General features: G+C 43.8%; 1 protein-coding gene and 3 pseudogenes across 1 annotated transcript; 3 read left to right on the top strand and 1 right to left on the bottom strand.

The window, feature by feature from the left end:
- The first annotated feature begins 2,548 nt into the window (after positions 1–2,548).
- Positions 2,549–3,857, top strand: LOC136495868 (disease resistance protein RGA5-like; annotated as a pseudogene).
- Positions 3,858–8,464: 4,607 nt separating this feature from the next.
- Positions 8,465–9,320, top strand: LOC136495867 (uncharacterized; annotated as a pseudogene).
- A 2,471-nt stretch (positions 9,321–11,791) lies between these two features.
- On the top strand, positions 11,792–14,813 carry LOC136497857 (uncharacterized; annotated as a pseudogene).
- Positions 14,814–14,835: 22 nt separating this feature from the next.
- Positions 14,836–16,515, bottom strand: LOC136495866 (probable receptor-like protein kinase At5g18500). The gene is made up of 7 exons (XM_066491670.1): positions 16,506–16,515; positions 16,316–16,426; positions 16,096–16,215; positions 15,722–15,940; positions 15,508–15,623; positions 15,169–15,432; positions 14,836–15,083 (listed from the first exon to the last, which is right to left on the bottom strand). The coding sequence occupies exons 1-7, from the start codon at positions 16,513–16,515 to the stop codon at positions 14,847–14,849; spliced, it is 1,077 nt and encodes a 358-aa protein (XP_066347767.1). The 3' UTR covers positions 14,836–14,846.
- Between the last annotated feature and the right edge of the window lie 6,060 nt (positions 16,516–22,575).

The raw sequence follows: 22,575 nt of genomic DNA, 5'->3' as shown, positions 1-22,575 counted from the left end.
GGAAGAACCACAACCAATAAAGAAGGTATTTAGAGCAAACCAGAGATAAACAAGGCTAAAGATCACAAGAAAGAAAGAGGAAAAAAACAAAAGAGCAAAGCAACAAAGATGAATAGTACCCAAAGCAAGATTCCTGACAAAAAGTAAAAGAAGACGCTCACTCATGGCTATACAAGACCCATCCATGATCAGCAAAAGACAAAGATCAAAGGAGTACAAATCAAGACCCTTCTTCCGGCTTCTTTTCAACAGAAAAGAACCCAGAGAAGGCTCGGGGTCTGCAAGTACCTACCACAGAAAAACATATTTTCAAATTTTTTGACCCTCTAGCTTTTTGTACAAAAAAACAGAAGGCTCGGGGGCTACACTCAATGCAAAATTGCACTCGCTGCACTCAAAGGAAAAAGAACCCAGAGGACATCAAGCAAAAGTGCACATCAGCCTAAAAGAAGAATCAAAGAAGACCATCTCAAGATTTCACTTCAAGAAAGACCCGGATCAAGACTACAATAACTTGGCCCTTGAAGCTCAATCATGAAATGCTCAGGGGGCTTGTCGATGGGGAACCCTACGGGCCCCCCATGGACCATACTGCAGGGAGGTAGACCTTGGTAACAAGGCATATAGCCCAATCGCCAAGAAGAATGCGGAGCAAAGCAACGTGCAAAACCGAAACTCCAACTCAAACTATACAAGGAAAGGCGCCCGAAGCGTAGCTTATGACTCTGACCTTGTATCCGAATAGGACACAAACAACGCCTCTCAGCGCCTGGACTATAAAGGGCTGGTGAGGGTACCTATTGTAAGAAGAGAACGCATACCCGATACTCAAAGCAATACAACGCAAACAGTCTAACGCCAAAACTGGACGTAAGGTTATTACTCGACCAAGTCGAGGGCCTGAACCAGTATAAATCGTGAGTCTCTTTGCGTAACCACCGAATTCCGCTATTCGCCGAAGCCCGAACAACTATCCCGGGTACCCCCGTGGCAGGCTATCGGTGTTAAAACATCGACAGATAGGTATTTGGTTTGTGCAACCAGATAGTCCGTCACCATCTCACTTTATAGTTTTCTATTTGGTTTATCGAATAGAATGTGTTGATCCACGTCACCAATTTATTCCTCACAAGCCGTAATTAGTATTAGTATGAGAAATAAGCCATTCCATTAGGCCTTGTTTGGTCCACCTCAATCCACATGTGTTGGAGTGGAATGAAATGGAATTTAGTTTAATTCCACTTCAATCCATTTCAACACATGTGGATTGAGACGAATACACGCGCATCCAAACAAGGCCTTAATTTTGAGAGATGAATTCATGATGGATCACCTCATCTGGAATGATAACCAAACACTACAGAAATCTCAGAATCATCTTATTTTTCTAATTTCGATTGTCCATTGTTTAGGTCTTCTATGGCATGTCTCTTGTATTTGTATGGTCCTCTCCACCGGCTTAATAAAAAGTCTTACCAAACAAGCACGCACGAGAATAACTTCTGAAGTGAAAAAAAACAAGCTAAAAAACTGTGAAGTGAGGCTGTTTTTGGAGGCTAGAACGAAGCTGAAACCATCAAAATGTGGCTTTTTTTTATTTCTACGTTTTTTAAGAACTCCAAGCCCTGTCAAAAAGGAACATATTAGTAGTATAATCCTATCTCGGAATTCAGCGAGTCCATGAGCTGCTTGAGAACGGCAAGATCGCCATCCAAGAAGACGCTTTTACATTACATCATGTATCCATGTCTGCCATCGTCACGCAGCCACGCAGGCATGCATCACCCACCCGTATCTTCAGCCCTTCTTGGGATCTAGAAACAAGGGATGCTGTGGACTTGTCACAAGTAGTTTGCTCCAACGGCTGCCCCTTGCAACCTCCTCCAATAGAGATTAGTGACGCAACCTCTTCCACCCCATCTGCATCTGCTCCCCGAATTACCCACACTTACTGCCCTCACTTCTACATCATCAGTAGTAATTCAGTAGTGTAACCGCCTGGACGACAGCGAGATCTGCGGACTAGTACTATTCTAACCCCGAGTTACGTCAGAGTCCTTCCAAATGCCGGCCGGGCCAGCAAAGTCGCCCACTGCACCGGCCGCAACAACGGAAATTTCCAGCCCATTCTCCCGTAGAAATCCCAGCCTTAAATCACGCGTCGGCGTCGCCATAATAATTAAGCAAGTGGCATCCACTCTACCTGCTCTTATGCTTAACTTGAAGCTTGTCGAGCCAGGTCTTCCTAGTCAAGTCTTTGTGTCACTTTCCTGCTCTCTGCAGGCACTGTGGGATATGGGATATCCTTCTCAAGTGACCAATAAGTGCGACGACTTAGCTTGTTATTAACCAAGTCCACTGTCTGTAACTAGTGTCTCTGCTAACTGCGTCCGTGTTTATAAAAAGGAAGGCAGCGGTAGTGTGCACACTACTACTGTCAGAACCAAGGCAAAGCCTCCTGCTCGAGCTTGCAGAAAGAGCAGTCAGCAGTGTGTTTGGCTCTTGCTTTGTTTGCTTCCTCGCGCGAGTCGTACGTACGTCAGGAGAAATGAGGGTAAGAAATCCCTGACATCTAGTTCCGGTCTAAGCTAGTAACTTGGATTTTTATTTCAAAAAGTAACTTGGATTTTACCCTTTGTGGATTATTTCATCATTATTATCTCACTGCACATGTATGTTTTCTGAGAATAAACCACTACTGAAATTGTCCTGCTTCTTTTTCCTGACTTGAAAACTGATCGTTGGAGACCTTTGTGTGCAGAAGGAGATGATCATAAGGGTGCAGGCGGGCTCTGAGAAGGGCCACAAGCAAAGCTATCAAGGTGGCTGCTGCAATCTCAGGTAAACAGATTTTGGTCACTTCCTTCTCTTAATCACCTAGGCGTAGGGCCCTATTGTTTTTTTAGGAAAAAAAAAAGATGATCTCAGATTTTGATCGGTGGGTCGAGCAGGGGTAGAGTCTGTGACGATCGCCGGCGAGGACAAGAACCTGCTGCTGGTGATCGGCGTGGGCATCGACTCCGACCGCATCACCAAGAAGCTGCGCCGCAAGGTGGGCCACGCCGAGGTGGTGGAGCTGCGGACCGTCGACGCCGCCGTCGCGGACGATCTCGGCGGCCGCGTCGTCGCCGAACACGCGTACCGCTACCACGCGAGCCCGAGCCCCTACAAGCATCACCACTCCGGGGCGCGCGACCACTACTATGGCGCCGGCGGCGGCGGCATGGACCACTACTATGCCGGCGGGTCCGCGTACGCGCCGGCGCCGCCGCTCTACTACGGCGGCGCCGGGGGATACCCAGCGCAGTACCAGCAGCACGACTACTTCTACCACCCGGCGGCTCCCAACACGCACACGGTGGTGCACCACGAGTACGCCAGCGACCCCAACGGCTGCTCGATCATGTGATGCCGCTGGTGTTTCCTATGATCTTGGAGTGACCCCTGCTGCCCTGCATGCCACACGCCCACACCGTCGCTGCAGTGACTTGCTGCTTGGCGGGTGTTACAGTCACATGCAGACACTACGCTACTTTCTGCTTCTGGTTTTGTGTGACTAGTGTACGTACTCCAGCAAAAGCAGTGCATCCGTCTGGTTCCGTGTGATTAGTGTACAGCAAGCATCAGTGCATCCGTAATCCGTCCGTGGCTGCGTCAATCTGTGTACACATACTTCAGCTGCAAGCCTGCAAGCTTCATACTACAGTGCTACGGTGCCAAGTGCAAGCTTTGCTGCTTGATTGGGACAATGTAATCGAAGGAAGAACGTGACCTTTTTCTTCCAGTCAGTTTGTAACACTATTTCTCCCCTGGCTTGTTAATGAAAAATGCATGTGATCAGCACGTTCTCAAATAAACATGTGTACGTGTACTATGTCACCTCGGGCATAGCCGCATAGGAGCAAAGCTGAATAACTAATTTTTAGTGTCATATTATTGGTCCTTGAGATGATGCTCGTGATTGAATAATACTGCCTTTGCAAACAAAACTTTCAAATGCGAATGCCAAATTCCAAAACCTTCAAGAGTGCCTACATACTCTAGCTTTCAATGCAAAGATAGTAATAATGCTTTAAAGTACGAGTTTTTTAATTGAACTTCCAAAACTAAAGCCGACAATTTCGATTGCAAGATATTCTCACATCCTAGTTTTCTCCTTTAAAACATGTTTTTCTCTTACCTATGTAATCAGAATCCCTGAATAAATAGATTCCGGCCTAGAGTTGTCTTAAGTCAAACTTTTAAAGTTTGACCAAATTCCTAGAAAAAAATGTCAAGATTTATGACATCAAATTAGTATATCATTGGATATACCATAGAACATATTTTTCATAATGTGCTCATTTTATATCATAGATGTTGTTACACGTTTCTATAAAGTTAGTCAAACTTAAAATAGTTTGGCTTGAACGAATTCTAGAAATTGATTTATTTGGGGATAGAGGGAGTAGTATGTAAGTCTATTGGAACCAGTAGTTTCCTAAATGCTAAACACCAAACAGACGGTAACATTACCATTTAGAATGTTATAGTATCAAGAAATCATAGTGTCGAGAAACTGCAGTTTTTGAATCTATTGACATGCAAAACCATGGTTTAGAAAAAAGAGGTCTATAGTGGAGTTTGTAAAACTCCGAAAGGACTATAGTTTCAATAATGTCATGGTATTCAAAACCATAGAAATCTGTTGCATCCAAAAACTTCGTGGCACTCTAAAACCAAAATATTTCGTAAAACCATGATATACTTTAAAAAACTCTAAAAAAATCAAAATAGGGCCTTAATAACCATTATTTAGATGGCAATTTAAACAGAATCACTACAGTTTGAATGGGATAAAAGACCATTTAGACGAACAAAGATAAAAACATCAACATTCATGGTTGACTAGAATATCTATATAGAAATACATTATTTTTTCTAAAATTAGTAGTTATGTTATCTGGAAGTAACTTTCACGACAGAATTTTGCAATGTCAATCTATATGAAGTTTATATATTAATGGACCAATAAAAATAATTAAACATATCTACGGTACGAGTGGAGGTGTACGTGTACATGAATACGTGGAACAACCAGGAGTGATACTCGTACCCTACATAATCAATCGCTGTTATTGCTCCCTTATGAAAGAAAGTATTTGTTTTGAAATTGAAATAAGATTTTTTTTCATCGACACGTCATGCCACACGTACATATGCACTTGTATTGGAGCCAAAAGAAAATTACAACTGTACACAGGCAAAGCTTAGGAAAGGGGAGAGATGGCACTCAACCCATAGGGAAATGCTAGCGCATGGACGTCCGATGGGGATGAATTCCATCGGACGCCCGCCCGCATGCCTTGACAAGCTCGTCCTGACGCCTGATCCGTCCCCATCCGCGCACCCCGCCCCCATCCCCATCCGTTCGTCGCGCCCTCGCAGGCACACCTAGCCCCCATCCCCATCTGTTCGTCTTGCCCCCGTAGGCGCACCCCCACCCCATCGTGCCCCCGGCCGCTGGCCCCCAGCGCGCCGCACGCCACGTCCGCCGGCCACCGGCTCACCACGCCCCATTCCCCGGCGCCCCCTGACTCTCCGAACAGCAGGAAACACGTACAACATGAAACACTTGAATGCAACATACGTCTGAAACAGATGAAACATCTAGAATATACATTTGTAACGTATGTGTGAAAACATATGCAACATCCAGATCAAAACGCTTACAACATACATATGGAAACAGATGAAACAGTTTGAATAAGGCAACATGCCTATGAAACACTTGCAACATACTACAACATGTGCAACATCCCCCGATCTACTTTTGCAACATATATATGAAACAATTGTCACATGCCTCTGAAACGTCTGAAACAATTGAAAAAATATTTGCAACATAGGGGGAGAGAGGCCTGAGCCGGTCGATTCTGGCTGATGGGGTGGGAGCCGGCGGTGAGCGGCCGCAAGCGAGCACCACCTAGCACCAGCACCAGTGGCGCGTGCGGGCACCACCACCACCAGCGCCACTGGCACCGGGCTTGGCTCTGCGGCGACGGTAGGGGATGGGGGGAGAGCCATGGCTACCGGGGTGGGGGAGCTCGGTCGCCAGGGTGAGAGAGGGCGCCTCTGGGGTGGGGAGGGCGCCGCGTCGGGGTGAGGGAGAGCCGCCGCTCCCCTGCAACACCATCGCGCCACCTCAATGGATCTCGCCGGAGGCAAGTGGGTCTCGCTTGTGCTCCATGGATCTCGCTGGGGTGGGGGAGAGGGCCGCCGGATCTACAGGCATTGGGGGCTCCCGGTGAGGACGCCGGGGTGGGGGAGGACGCCGGGCATTGGTGCATTGCGGCAGAGGATGAGGAGCGCGGAAGGGGTAAGGATGGAGAAGAGGAAGCGAAGGGATAAGTTTTTTTTATATACATTCGGGTGGGAGCAAGCGGCGGGATGAAAAAGCCGTCCGACACATAGCATTTCCGCAACGGATATATAAGCCGACCTCTCATTTCAGTTATCACTAAAAATAAACAATATATTTGTTGTTATTCTAAATCAAATTATTTTCAATTTAATTAAAATTATAGAGAAGAGTATTGGAATCTACGGCGTACTATAGTAAAGAGAGTAAATTACAAAAATACATCTCATAATGTATCCATGAAGTGTATTTGATATCGTAAGTATTATTTGTTTCTACAACCTTATAGAATAGAAAAGAACCCAAAATTTCACTAAAATACAGCAACCCTCGGCTGACTCCTGCCTAATTAGAAGAACATATAAGCGCATATTTGATATCGTCTCCATCATTTTAGTCGCGTTATTGTCTCTGTCCTTCGTCGTATGCAAGATTTTTATTTTCATGTGCACCGATTCTGATAGCATCCACTACTCTACTCATAATGCCGCCTTTCGTGTCCCCTCGCAGAATAGTTTTCTGGCCATCAACACCACTGCTGATGTAGAGAGGAGGCTAAGCACGCTTGCTCGGTTAGCGGAACCAACCAAAAGTTTACGAGTCCATTCTTTCAAGCACCCAAACCGTGTCCTCGACCTCGAGTCGAAGTATAAAATCAAACATGCTGACCCCAGCTTTCTGCTAGCACTGACGTAGTATTTTTTCTTTTTGCCCTGCACTACGCGTATAAACGATGACGTGGTCATGACAAGCCCGGGAGACGTCACGTATGGTAGGGCGGTTTGGTCAATTGGTCAGATTTGCGGCATCTACCTCCCACCAGCTGATCTAATAAAATTCTTCTTGGCCAAGCCCATTCAACGGACTTCTATTGCCATGTCTCCCATATACAAACCGAAACATGGCAGTCAGTGGACAGATGGATGGATGGACCCCGGTCATGGTTACTTCTCCGGCAGATGGAAGAAGCCAAAGTTAACGGCGAGAAATAATGTTGATCTTGGGCTGAATACAGGATTACCCCACGGTCTTTTGTGCTCCAACGTTAACGAATTGCATCGTAACATATAGTACTATAGTATATACTACTACACACGGTGACGGCGGTACTTAAACCCAGGACAAGTTTGTCCTTAGTTTGTGGGGCCCTGTGGCTGACGAAGATAAGCCAACTACTGAACGACTACCCAAATCCCAGATCATGACATCAACACCCAATCTTCGCGATTATTCTTGCAATAGTCTAAGTTACTTTGCGTAAAGCTGGGCCATTTGAGATGCATTTGTTTGACTCTGGGAACAAAGTCTCCGATGTCGAAGTCACCATCTGAAATTGTTAAATTCTGAACCGCCGTATCTTTTTTTTTCCTCCTTGTTTATCCTCTGCTGATTCTTTCCAAAGTTCGCCTGGAGCAGTATGAGTTACTAGTCTAATAGTCAGCGTGATTGCAATACTCTAGGCTTGTTTGATAAGTTCCGGTACAAAGAATCTTTAAATTGTCGAGTTGTAATACCTAGAAGGATTTGGTTAACAATCGTGTTATTACTTTATAAAAAACTTTTTCAACTGATATACATGGACTTTAAGTGGGCCTGTGCCAAATCATCACTAGCTGGTTTAGTTCAAAAATTTCACCCAAACTATCACAGAATCTTGCGCACATGCATGATTAAATATAGACGAAAAATAATCGCAGTTGTTGAACGCGAGACGAATGTTCAAGACTATTAGTCATATGAGTCATAGACTACAGTAACTACCAAAGAATAGCTTAATAAATTCGGTTCCAGGCGAGCTATGTAATAGTTTTTATAACCCTTTGACATCCCCAAACATCGATGACATCTAAAAATTTTTATTTCGCGAACTAAACACAACCTTAATAATATGAGAAATATGGGTGGCAGTATATATGAGCCCGTCTGACCTGTTTCTGTTTCCAGTACACGTCCAGAGTACGTTCTGAATGTACCATACCTGGAGCAGGAAGAACGCTCATCTAACTTTCCTCAGCTTAAACCTGGCTTCAGAATTGGGCTCCTTTTGAAAGGTGTTGCGCAGCCATGAGGGTAAGAACTAATTTCTCATCAAACTCTCAACTTCTGTAGACGATGCACCTGTGTCTAGCATCAACTAACACCTGATTTGCTAAAATTTACTTGTTCAGAAGGAGATAATCATTCGAATGCAGCCAGATTCGGACAAAGGCCGTGCCAAGGCTCTGAAGGTGGCAGCTTCAGTCAGCGGTACGCTACTCCTCCTCGACATTCGTCAGGAAACCAAAACCGGTCCCAATTTGCTGCGCACTGACATGGAAGCGCGCGCGTGACATCTGACATGGTCAGGGGTCGAGTCGGTGACGGTGGCCGGCGAGAGCAGGGACATGCTGCTGGTGATCGGCGACGGCGTGGACGCCGGGCAAGCTGACGAGGAAGCTGAAGAAGGAGGTCGGGGAGGCCGACAGTCCTGGAGCTGCGGACTCTGCCGGCCACGGGCAGTACCAGCGCGCTGGCACCAGGCAGCAGTACCGTCGTCACGCAGTCCGCGTACCCGCGGCACGCCACCACTCCCGGCCGGAGCGTGCCGGGAGGCGTCCGCGTCGAGTGCCCGGTAGCCGCCGCCGCCGCCGCCGCGCGGTGGCCGGGCGAGCACGGCAGGAGGGAGGCGGTCGGCTACTACCACCGGACCCCCAGCCCAGGATACTACCACCAGTCACCGTCGCTGATGGTTGGTCAAGGAGGATACGGCTACGTGCACGCGGGGGCCAGGCGCTACGCGCTCGAGGTGGCGCGCAGCCACCCCGCGAACTACTCCCCGATGATCGCGCGGCACGACTTCCGCGCCGTGGGCCGCCCGGGCGATGCAGGCGGGCGGCGAGAGCACGGTGGCGGAGGGCCCAACTGCTGCTCGATATTATAGCGCGTTTTTTCTTTTCTTTTTCTTTTTTTTTTGTGCTTCTTTTGCCGTGTGATTGGCAGATGACCGAAGCCGTACGTTGCGTGTGAGCTCATGATATTTGCCGAGGAGAAATCGTATGTTGGTCGTGTGCATAGGCAAGCACGGAGAGAAACTGATTATGGTTCTGTGAATTGCTTTTTCTCTGGTTTCTATTTTTATTCCGACTCGGAATTTCTACGAAGTACATTCTAAATTAATTAGCCAACACACACTGCAGCTGCAAATCCGACTACGACCGGTGCTACTACACCTAACTTAACCTCTCCAGCCATCTGCTCATCTGCTTCTCGCGTCGTGCAAACGTACTCAAGTCAAGCAATCCTTTCCGTGGCCGGGACCATGTGTTTTGTCCTCTTGTAAAGTCAGCCAGGTCAATCCCCTGATTATCAAACCCTAACGAAAAGACATCGGATATATATAACCCAAGTCGATCCCTAACAAAAACAAGCTCATTTTGATCCAAACATTTGAGTGTCTGTTATTATACAATTCTAATTCATCAACTACGATGTGCATTAAACATATTCAGAAGTTTTGGGTGAGTCCTTTAAAGTTATGAAATAATCTTTCCCATCCTAACGTGGCAATTTGAGCATTTTAGAATCGTATAAGTGTGGAAATATGGTAGTAGCATGAGCATACCAGCATACGACGTGGTTCAGATGATTTGTCGGGTTACACAGTCCCCCAGCAAATCATACGACGCCAACAAGTCACGCTTCGCCGAATGATCCGCCAAGGTCAATACCATCCTCACTGGATAATACGATGTTCAATGGTCGCTGGGGTAAAATGACTTGTGTCTAGGAGACACATCTCCGGACGATCCACTCGGGATTAACTCTATCGTCCGGTGTATGCTTCTACGCTGATTTTCAACCTGTTTTAAGTCTAATCTTGACCAATCTCATTTCTTTGAGATCCTCCACTAGAAACCATCTCAAAGGGCCACTTACCATCATCAACTTGATTGAAAGTTACCAGTAAATTAATAGTATCGTTTCTTTCTGAAGTAATCTAAGACTAATAGTATCGTTTCTTTCTGAAGTAATCTAAAAAATATGGACTAGTTGTTTTTTTTCAAAGCGGAACCTATATATGCAGGGCACATGATAGGCAAAGATACTGTACATTGCCGAATTCTAACTTGGTTCTGCCACTGAGACCAAAATTAGTACCATCGGTTCTGATTTCTGAAATTCAAAAATGGAGCAAACAGCAAAGACAGGCCAGAGGACTGGACCAGACATTAAGGCTTTGTTTAGTTCGCGAAATGAAAATTTTTGGATGTCACCCGGATGTTTCGGAGATGTTGGAAGGGGTTTTTGGATACTAATAAAAAAACTAATTACATAGCTCGTCTGAAAATTGCGAGACGAATTTATTAAGTCTAATTAATCAATCATTAGCATATGTTAGTTACTGTGGCACTTATGGCTAATCATGGACTAATTAGTCTTAAAACATTTATCTCGTGATTTTCAACCAAACTGTGTAATTAATTTTTTTTATCTATATTTAATACTCTATGCATGTGTTGCAAGATTCAATACGATAGTTAGTTGAGACTTTTCCCTATGTGCCATTATAAAAGATCGTAATCCCCTGTGTGCCTCTGAAAAAATTCAGCGGTCTTCAGCGCCACTACTCCAACTTTTTCGTGTCATCCATGCCACTTCCGTCAGTTTGGGCTTTAACGCCGTCAAACTGCAGGTGTGAAAAGACGAAAATGCCCTTAAGTTCAAATATGTTATTAATTTTTTTTAGCATCTTAACGACTTCAAATAAAAAAACTTAAAACTAGAAAGTTGTAGATCTCGTCGAGATCTATAATTTTCATATAATTTTTTTTTCATTTAATTTCGCAAAAAAAATATGATTTTTCTAAAATATATTAATCATATCAAATCATATTTTTTGTGTGGAATTAAATGAAAATAATTTTTATATGAAAATTATAGATCTCGACGAGATCTACAACTTTCTAGTTTTGAGTTTTTTCATTTGAAGTCGTTAAGATGCTCAAAAAAATTAATAACATATTTGAACTTAAGGACATTTTCGTCTTTTCACACCTGCAGTTTAACGGCGTTAGCGTCTAAACTGACGGAAGTGGCATGGAGGACACGAAAAAGTTGAAGTAGTGGCGCTGAAGACCGCTGAATTTTTTCAGGGGCACACAGAGGATTACGATCTTTTATAATGGCACATAGGGAAAAGTCTCTAGTTAGTTTGGGGTGAAAATTTTTGAAACTTAACCGGGCTGAGACGAGACGACTACGGAAAGGAAAAGCTGCCGTACTAAACACCCACCGTCGTCGTCGTCGCCTATAGGGAAGCTCGTCTCCTGATTCCGCTCTACTCCTCCCACCAAACGAACTTACAAACACCACCGCGCGCCACGCCTCCGTCGGCCGGGCCAGCTTATCAGCGGCCAAAGGAGCGGGATGCCGGGGCCAGGGGCGCACCTGCTGTACGCTCTGACGGGCGGCGCGGCGGTCTCGGCTCGCCGGCCCGGACCGCCGCTTCGGGCCGCACCACTGCGCCGTCTACGCAGCGAATGCGTTCCTCGGCCCGGACCTCGGCTCCTTCGCCGAGTGGCTCTGCTCTTTCCTCCCTTCGGCCTCCGCCGCGGGGGACCTCGCCATGGCCGCCGTGCACCACCCCTTCTACTACCCGCTCCTCCTCGGCCTCCCGCTCGCCTGGGCCTACGCCTGGCTCTCCCGCCGGCTGCTTCGCGCCGGCGTCCTCGACTCCCCCTCCGGGGTGGGTGCCGGAATTTTCAATTCCTCATGAATCTTTCTTTCGCCGCCTTGGATTTGCAGTTTTTGCTTGGCCCTTTTTTAATCTACTATTCGGTACGGCTGCGTTCATAGTCTAGCAACACTTGGTGTCAATGCCATTCTAGATTAACAAATGCCGCACTATCTTAATCCTCTGTTGCAGAATAGTGTTTAGTAGCTTCAGAGTCCAGAAGCCTCTGTATCAATCTAGTGTTGCGTGCCTGATTTGTTTAATCTTGGTGTCGTTGCAGGTACCATTAAGAAAGAGGCAGTGTTTCTTGCTGATCTCTGCCGGCTCGCTCTCTCACTTTTTCTTGGATCACTTGTTTGAGGTGAGCATACAGTAGTTTGGAATTTTTGTCAACTGAAAGTCGGCAACGGATGTCTCGTGAATGGGGGAGGCATATCTTAGAATTGATGTCCTAACTTTAACAGTGTGTGCTTAACAGCTTGGAAAAAAGTTGTTCTAGAGATATCCACCTAATCCAACTGGCATGATGTTTCTGCATGTGAAGTAACATTTGTTCAGATCACAAATGAAGCTTTCCCTTTGATACTTTGGAATTGAATGTATCATTTTCCCCAACTGAATTCATGTTATACTGCTGCAGGAGAATGGACATTCTACAATGTACACTTGGATCCTGAGCACTGGTTGGTGGAAAGGCCGTGCTCCTATCAATCCAGATGCAGTGCTCGTCGTAGGACTTCTTTGCACTTGCCTCATGGGGGGATTTGTGTACATCAACAGGTGACAGCTTTTTTGCATGCACTATCCCTAGTACAAACTAAAAAAATGTTACACAGAAACTAGATTAGGTTACTTGCAAGTAGCTAGCTATATCACGTACTGTTATAAGTAGTGCAGCACATTTTGGCACCTCACTGCTATGCCACTACAAACACAACTTAAATTCTCGGTTCCTTGTATACAGAACAAGTTATTCTAATTGATTCTCTATAGAAGTTATGGTTTTCCTCAGTATATTAAAATAGAAAAGAAAAAACTTTTTATGTACAACTCTAGAATTTAGAACATCTACTTTTGGTGTCTGTGGTTTTCATTACCCTGTTTGGTATGGAGTTGATTGTGCTGTTTGGTCAATTAGGCCTGGGTATGTTCAGTTGTATCACTTTTTCCCCCCACATTTGTAATGGATGGAAATAGGCAATCCTTATCACCCCAGAAGTGTAAAGTGTTGGCACCAGATCATTCGAAATTCTGTTTCTTTATTTAGTGTGCCTGTTGTATAACTTGTATGTTTTAGGTTGTTTCTGTTCTATTTTTGTATAATAGTTTCAAGTGTTCTGGCTAGCAGACTGCAAGACAGCAGCCTAGTGTTGTATCAAAGATAGTCTGTTCTCCTGTGCATTCTAGAAAAAGAAATATATACCTATCTTACATATGCTCACTTGAGTTTTCAATGTTTCCATCACTCCATCCGTTACAAAACCTTTTCCCTTCTGGAAAACATTACAAATCCTTATTGCAGTTCTGTAAACACGAGTTCCTTGTTTTGGCAGAGTGAAGCATGGAAGGTCTGCAGCAGAAAAATCAAACCAGTCTTTCTTTCTCATCCTGATGATAGCCACCCTGTATTGTATGTGGTGTGCCAGTCAGATATACTTGCGGCAACCCCCTCAACCTGCTATAGGCGAAGAAGCTGATCTCGGAGTGATAATATTTCTTGCCATTTATCTTTTTCTCCCGCATGGCTTGTGCGTCCTTTCGATGAATCAAAAGGATTATACAGATGCACTGAATGAACTGCCACTTCAATAATTTGTGTTGCTATTGTGCATTTTTCTTCCAATCTGTGCAGAATATCTGTTTACTAACAGTCTGGTTTCTGCATTATGTTGTAATTAGATTTAATTACTACCTGGATGATTGCTAGTGCACCTATGTATAGCCCTGTATTTCTGGAAACATAATTGTTATGGAATAAAGTTATACGGATGACATTGATTTCTGTTGAGAAAGAATTTCATCTTTTTCATTGGTCGCATGGAGGTGGATCATATGATTGGTATTCAAGGCACCCATGACCATATTTTTCATTTGGTACTAGTTGGTATATGCTGTAACGTGATGATGTCTGCCAAGCTAATTATCGCGCGTTGTGCACTTACAGGTGTTTCCTTTTGTAGTAAGTTGAAAGAGAGCATATTCACTTGGATCATCGTAGTGAATTCAAGTGCTGCATTAAACTCGTTATCATTATCTGGATCATTGACTCTCTAAGAGGTATCATGCTTGACTCTTTTTATTGGTTTTCCTCTGCTCTAGTTATACTTCTCTGTATACTGTGATAGAAAAGGTGCTGAAATATCCAAGCCTGTGTTATAATAGAAGTCTGGATTGTAGTACTGGCCCTGATCGGCGGTGCTACAAAGTGCTGCAGCTGCAGCTGCTGCTGGACAGGTGCCAAGGTGCTACGGCAGCGAGCCCAAGGGCAGCGCACAGCCACAGCAGCCAGCCCAGCAGCATAAACGACAGCCATTCAGGCTGACTGTCCCTAGATTTGGTCTTTAACTATCTCTGGTTATAGGCGTGAAGTAATTCTATTGGTTTGTCTTAAAAGTTTTCTCACGTAAATTTCTCACCACTCAATGTCTCAATTGGTTTTTGTTCACTTAGTGCACAAAAATGTTTAAGCATGGTCATGTAAACATCAAGGGGTTTAAGGATTACACATAGTAGCTATGCAAGGGATTCGACAATGCTAATGTTGTTGCGCTTTGTATCATCTCTCATGGAGATCTCAAGAGCTTTCTCAAGCCTCGATACAACTTGCTCCATGGATGGCCGTTGCTTCTTGTGGCCAGTGCATAACAGAGCAAGCTTCAAACTGAGATCAAATGCCTCCGTTGAATACTCTCCATTCAACCTAGGATCAGCAAACTCTGATACATTGCCATCTTGGATAAGTGTAGAAGCCTGGGAACGACAGGTTCACATATTCGGCTCAATCAATTATTCATCTCAGAATGTAATATCTTACTTTAACTGCTTATGATCTTACCATTTTGTCCAGTGACATTGGCATAGCAGTATTCATGATGTTGATTGCTCGTTTTCCTGACAGGAGTTGCAGGAGCACCATGCCGAAACTGTACACATCCCCTGCAGCATTCACCCTGTGGTTGTGGCGGTATTCTGGATCAACATAGCCAAACGTTCCTCTGACTTCAGAGCTTACATGCGACACACCTAAGTCCATGACCCTTGAGAGTCCAAAATCCGACAGCTTGGGTTCCATATCAACCCCAAGAAGTATATTGGTTGGCTGTCATAGCAAGTATGAGTTTGACTAAACATGAATCTATAAATGCACTGAAGCCTTTCAGATCATGCAACAAACCTTGATGTCACGGTGAACGATGCAGCCTTCAGGATATATGTGCAGGAACCAAAGGCCACAAGCACTTCCAAGTGCTATCTGAAGCCTCTGAATCCATGAAAGGTTCTTATCTTTTCCTAGAATCAAATTATTCTTTTCTTCAATTATGCAATAATGTATAGATTTCTAGAGTTCTAGTCATCACATTAAATGTTTAGGCTATCCTGTTACTCACCAAATAGCCATTCTGATAAGTTACCGTTGATGCACAGCTCATACACAAGAAAACACTCCTCCTGTCCATCACAGTAACCTCTTAATGACACAAGATTCGGGTGCCTGACATGTGACAGGCTTTTAACTTCCCTTAGGAAGGTTTCTGCATGCTCATTCTTAACGATGTGCTTCACTGCAACAGGCCAGCCATTTGCAAGCACTCCTCTGTAGACCTTCCCTGGAACCACAAGAGGAACAAGTTGCACACCATAAAGAACAACATACTTTAACATTATGGTTTCTAAGTCTCATGTTCTTGGATGAAAAATATACTTTCTGCTTGCTTTATGGTACAGATACCATAACCGTGAATCAGCTATTATGGACACGTACCTGCAATACCCTGTCCAATGATGTTTGATGGACTCAAGATTTCAGTTGCTGTGTATATTTCTTTGATCGACATCGGCTTGCAGGTAGTCTCCTCATACTCAAGGGATGCCACCGCGACCTCTGCAAGAAAAAATAACATGTGCGACTTATTAGTGGGTACAAAACTCATCTCAGTAACTTCTATATGCATGATGTGCAATTAATTAATTAGTGAAATTACCGATATCGTTTCTTGATGGTTGAAACTTGCTGGCTCTTCTGACATGGCAGAAAATAGCAATGGCCCCAATTATCACCCCAGCAATGAGGCATCCTAGCAACGCTTCATATCCTGCTGATAAATTTTGAGGAGCTCAAAGCTTGAAAGATCAAGTAGAAAGGCATGGGCGAGAGAGGTAAAAGAAACAAACCTCTATGCATTCCCTTCAGCTTACGGGGCGTATGAGAAGAACACGAGAATGCTTCTCACGCACCTTGTGGTTGTTCTAATAATCAAAACAAGTTTGTCTCAAGGGCAACCTATATGCAGCCGTTATTACCAATGAAGTGTTATGATTGTTGCCGGCCAATGGCATAGGCATGGAAGAAGCCAGAAGCACAAAAAATATTATATCCCATAATTGAAATGTTAATGACTGACCATCGCCGGCCAAGGCATAGGCATGGAAGAAGCCAAGAGCACAAAAAAATATTATATCCCATAATTTGTTTTGAGTCTGGATCAGAAATTCGGGTTCCAACATCAATGTGTCAAGTATGATTGTACATGTACAAATGGACTTGGATTGGTGTGTTGATGGGTTTGGGTTAGTGGAGATCCATTAGTTTTCACCCTTTCTATTAATCTGTGCATTTGCAATAAAGTGGAGGATAGATAGACAAAAGTCAAACGTGGCAACTCTATATGCATAGTTTAATAATGTAAAATATAAAGTAGATTACTGGAACACTCCTCTACTTTGACGACTTCAGATGAGCCAAATTAGGAGTTAGAAACAACATCATCTTTGTTCTTTAAACATTAACTACTGGAACAAACCATCTAAGTATTTTGTACACTAATGTATCCTCCCTGCTCTTTCAGGCACACTTTGTCTTCTTCAACTGTCTGTTGTTTTTTTACTGCTGTTCAGCCTGATGTTGATGGATTTGTTTGATATGTGGATGGTAAGTTGTTATAATCGACTCGAACTTGCCAGATGTACTACAATGTACTACTTCACAATTTCTTGTTTGGATCTGTGAACTGAATGCCCAGGGATAATTTATAGGGAGTGATCCTGTCCTATTTCATTTGAAAAAGATGATGACTAAATTGCATGACGCCATCAAATGTAGGCTCCTTAGTGAAACACTATTGGTGGGAGAATTTGATACCATATTGCTTCAACTGTATTTATATGCCTTGAGATTTGATACCGTGTCATTTCACATTTCAATTTGAACAGTACCTTTAGGATTTGATACTGTGTTGTTTCAGCTTTCAACAGTATAATACCTTCTTCTTTCTCCAGCAAATTCCTGTTCGGATGCATCTGATTCTCAGGCAAACTATTTTCTCTACAGCAAAAGCCGGCTTGAAACGGCCTTGAGAAGGGGTCTAAAAAAATGAGCCAGAGCATCGCTTTCGTGGGTCCACAGTGACCATGAAACAATACTACAACCATTTTTTGTTCATAATACCTAGTAGCTAGGTCAATCAATTATAATCTTAAAAGAACACATGGTTTTGAGAGAAACAAATGGCTGCTATGGCTCTTCCTAAAAATGAATGTATCATCTTTTTCTTGTCATTTTTTTTTTGCTTCATGTGAGAATCTAGCATACAGTATCTTTGACATCCACAAAGGCTTTTTTTCTGTTTAGTCGTCTTCTGGTGATCTCTATGTCTGATACTCTGATTCGAAGAATAAGATGGTTGTACATTGATTTGTTCAAGTTCATGTTACTATGTTAGTATGTTAGGGAAAACCAAGAGAAATCTTCGGTCTCGCAGCATTGAACCTTGCTGCTTGTTGGCGTATTGCTATTGTATTTGTTGACTGATTTTATCAACCCTTCAGTAGCCAACGCAACTAACCCTATTTGAGAATGAAAATTCATAAGATACCATCTGAAAGCCTGTAATAGTTTAGTAAAATGCCACTGCAACGGATTTCCTTTTCGATATGCAATTCATGTTAGGTTATAAATTAATTAATGACTTGGGTAAAAAACTACTAGTAAATAGATGAAAAACTACAGAGGACTGGTCTTTTAAATTACTTCTTTGCTGTCACTTTTCTTGTGCTTATGAAATTTAATTGATCATATATTATTACTTCAGTCATGATGTCACGCTATTTCGCATGTCGTGTCATGCTGACATTAACCCTTTCGTCTTAGTTGGATCCCATATATGTCCCTCTTGATCAACTGGTCAAGTCTGGAGGCTCCAAGCAAAACAATCGATCAGCAGACACCCTTGACCAACTGGGAGATGCAAATTCAGATTGCGCAGCAAGCCTCAGATCAAGGGAGAGGCAGGTGTTCACCGCAGGCTACAAGGTGCAGGGCTCGACAGAGACAATACAACAGCCTCTGCCCTTTTGTGATTGCAACAGCGCATCTGCCAGTTGTGTGTACACATTACACACGATATATAGAACTTTGAAGAGCAGATTGCAGCATATCTCATCTTCAGGACTCACTGCTTAGGGCTTAAGGCGGTCGAGCTAAGACAATCTTGAGCCGTGAGATATACTTTATACATTCCAAATTATATGTCACTTTGCTTTGTCCTAAGTCAAACTTCTCTAATTTTATAATATCTATAACATCAAATTAAATTTAACTAAATTCTCTGTGTGCACTTATTTGAACTTATGGATGTTGATATATTTTTCTAAAATGTTAGCAAAGTTTGATTTAAGACAAAACTAAAGTGAGCTATAATTTGATGGTTTGTTATTGTCGCCTAGTGATCTCTAATGGTTCACCTCTGGTCATGTTTTTAGAAGACCATCATGTAAAATGTTATATATGGAACACGACACAATTGTAGCTGTTTCCTGCTTGATTTAAGTAGCACGCCAAAATTTTGGTCGTTTTAGTTCCAGCCAAACTTTCTTTGTTGATCAGTCTAAAAAATATAAACATCGATAATATTAAATAAGTTATATGTATTAACTATTTAAAGAATAAAATCATTGGTATTTGTATATAATTTATACAAATTTGACAAAAAAATAAAGAAGAGAGTTTATGGCCACCTGCATTTTGGAACTCAGTCTGGGAGCAAGCGGTTGTGCCTGCGTTGGCGTCTAGTTTGGGGCCTCTTTGGATTCAGACAGTTAATTGTTAGCTGCTAGCTAAGGAAGCTAGCTAATAATTTTTATTAACGGACATATATATTAGCTAAGCCCCGTTTAGATCCTCTAGCTAATACTTAGCTAGTAAAGTGTCGATTAATAGTTCTTTTTATGGAGTAGTATTAGCTAAATAGTTCATTTTTTAAGCTAATAGCTAGGGTGTCTGAATTACTAGAGCTAATAATTTTAGCAGCTAACTACTAGCTCTTGCAATCTAAACCAGCCTCAAACACGATCCTATTATTTGGTTGTTCCCATACCAAAAGATGGCATTGTATAGTTTTCGGCTTAGGCTGCTTCCTCTGTTTTGTTTAATTAATAAACGATAGATCCTACTCATTTACGTTCAAAAATCAAACCATGGCAAGGCTCAACGCAGCTTATTATAGTCTGTTTGATTGTCTGCGTACACCAAAAATAGGTTCCGAAGTTATATACTCCCTCCGTTCTAAAAAGGACGTCGTTTTGCTATGAATCTGGACAAAGGGAGTAACTTCAACGTGTTTGGTTCTCTGCACGGGATCTGGCTCTCTAGATGCAAAAAGCAGCCCACGGTATGGCTCACCGGATACAAATTTCATTTGCGTTTTATGGCGATCCAAGCTCGCATGGTATAGTGTAGATTTTATTAGTGACACTATTAACATGTGATTCATGTATATTAAGTGATATTAGTGTATTTTAATGCAGATTAAGATATTAGAAGTAAAGGGACCATTGGAGTGTAGCACAAATTAAATATTAAAAAAAACTTACCGGTGAGGGAAGAACCACCCTCACGGCATTACCTAAGAAGGGGATCGTATGACCCCGGTCAAGAAACCCCCGAACCCTGACACATGCCTCGAAGGGCCGAGTGAACCGGGACATATCATCAGGCCGACGTAGCCAGAGGCCCAATACCGAAGCCGACGCAGTCACCAGGCTCGCGTGCACAGCAAGGGGATTTTTTTTGGATGAGAGACCGAAAATTCGTCCCGAGGGGAATCGAACTCCAGCCGGCAAGGTCCCAACAACCGGACCTTGCCACCCGAGCTACGCTCGGTCCTCTAGCACAAATTAAATATTATATAAGATTATTTGTCCATCTACTTTTATTGTACAACTTTATGTGAAATATCAAACACTATCCCTTCTTAGCCATTCTCTATGCATATAGCCAATCAAATAAAAATAGCTTGTACTACAATAGTCTGTCGAGCATTGGCCTGATTTCTATACCAGTTTCTATATACGATGTAGACTCTCTAGAGAAGACAACCGAACACACTATTAGTAGTTTTGTTTTTGAATAACGTAATTAGGGCAATGCAAGCATCAACTCGAAAAGGTACACAGATCTAGCTAGCTAGCTACTGGTAGGTGAGTTCATTTTGGCAGGTTGATCGTATCCGCTCGCCTCCGGTCGAGTAGGAGAGTGACGTTATCTGACTGGTAGTCTGTACCCGTCAAGAAATATGCAGTGTACGTACTTGCTCCACCACCTGGTCAGATGCCCCCGCGATCACGCATCCCATCCCAGCTTTACAATTTAGCCTTTTTTAAGAAAATTGACGTTTGTCCCCTAGGGACGTAGACTCATCTTTGCATCCAGGGGATTGGCGCCAGAACTCGTGGCTCCAAGATAACACGTCTCGGCGCCACAGATCTTAGCTCCGAGGTGTCCTGATTGCCCACAACAGGGCATCCTAGATGGTGCTGACGTGGTCGCTACCTCGGAGCCACAGATCTTGGCTCCAAGGTGAGGTCGGAGATCTAGGCGCCAAGCTACAAAACACAGGGGGCGCGGCCACCGCAGATATCTCTCGCACTCTGTCTCTCCGTCCCTCTCACTGCCGCCGCCATCTAGCCCAGCCCCGCCGTCGCCCGCGCCTCCTCCACCAGCTGCCGCCCACGCCACCGCAGCTGGCCGCGGCCCGCGGCCCGCCGTCCCCCGCACGCCGGTCGCCTCCCTCGCTCCCCCATCCGTTCCCTCGGCCGCCCTCGTCACCCTAGAGTTTCCTTCGCGTGGACCGGCAGCGAGGGCGGCCCCTGCTTCTCCACGGCTTCCCCGCCGGTCGGCGGGCCGCCGCCCAAACCCCCACCGGCCACCCTGTGAGGCTCCCTCGGCCGGCTGTCAGCTAACTCAGGTATGCTATTTTTTGTAATTTTGTTATTCTAATTGATTTAATTTAGATAATTTAGTTATGTACGGACATAACTTAGTTAGCTAATTTAGTTATAAATTGATGTAATTTAGTTAGTTAATGTAGGTATTTAGTGAGAGAATTTAGTATAGGTTATTATTTAGCTAGTTTAGATAGATTGTTTGATCGCTAGGTATTTATGTACTTTTGTAGGTAGTTAATTTAGCTATTAATTTTATTTGTAAGTTAGATAGGTAATTAAGTTATATATGTAGGTAGTACTTGTAGTTAATGTAGTTAGTAAATTAACTTTAATATTTTGATAGATAGCTAGGTAGTTTAGATACTTATATAGTTTGGCAGAGACTTGGATACTTATTTATTTAAGTAATTTAGACCCTGTTCATTTATCTTATAAGCCATACTTTTTTTGTCAGTTAGCAGTATTTTTCTCTCCGTACAAATCAGCCAATAGTACTTCCAGTCATAGTTTTTCAGCCACGCGAACATAGCCTTATACCCATATTAATTAAACCCGTAATAACTTTGGAGCCACGCCCCCTGTGTTTTGTATCTCGGAGCTGCAGATCACATATCTTGGCTCCGAGGTACCAGCAACGTCAACGCCACCCAGGATGCCATGCTGTGGGTGGCTAGGCCTCTCGAAGCCAAGATCTGTGGCGCCGAGACGTGTTAGCTTAGAGCCACTGAGTTCTGGCACCGACCCCCTAGGTTCAAAGATGAGTTTACTCTAAATTTAGAGTATGTTTACATCTTCTAGGAGGCCAAACATACTCTATTTTTTTTTTAAAAAAGGACTAAATTGTAAAAAATCAGGCCGCAACTGCACGGACCTCAGGCTCAGGGTGGCCCATCGGGTAGTAGGTTGGTGGCGGCCAGCTAGCGAGCTTTATGGGCCGATATTCCTTCCATGTCTGTTGGCGCTGGTCCCACCCGACATGATCTAGGAGGCAATCGTCCTGTTTGGAATCCTGGCTCGGTGT

This window comes from Miscanthus floridulus, chromosome 12, assembly GCF_019320115.1.
Source record: "Miscanthus floridulus cultivar M001 chromosome 12, ASM1932011v1, whole genome shotgun sequence".
Classification (NCBI taxonomy): Eukaryota; Viridiplantae; Streptophyta; class Magnoliopsida; order Poales; family Poaceae; genus Miscanthus; species Miscanthus floridulus.
Note: the sequence above shows the minus strand (reverse complement) of the source record. Positions and strands in the feature narration are given on the sequence as shown.

Coding starts and splice junctions, on each gene's coding strand:
- LOC136495866 (XM_066491670.1), bottom strand. Junction 15,941..16,095: donor CATTGGACAGGGTATTGCAG/GTACGTGTCCAT, acceptor TTGTGGTTCCAG/GGAAGGTCTACAGAGGAGTG. Junction 15,084..15,168: donor CAATGTCACTGGACAAAATG/GTAAGATCATAA, acceptor TGTCGTTCCCAG/GCTTCTACACTTATCCAAGA.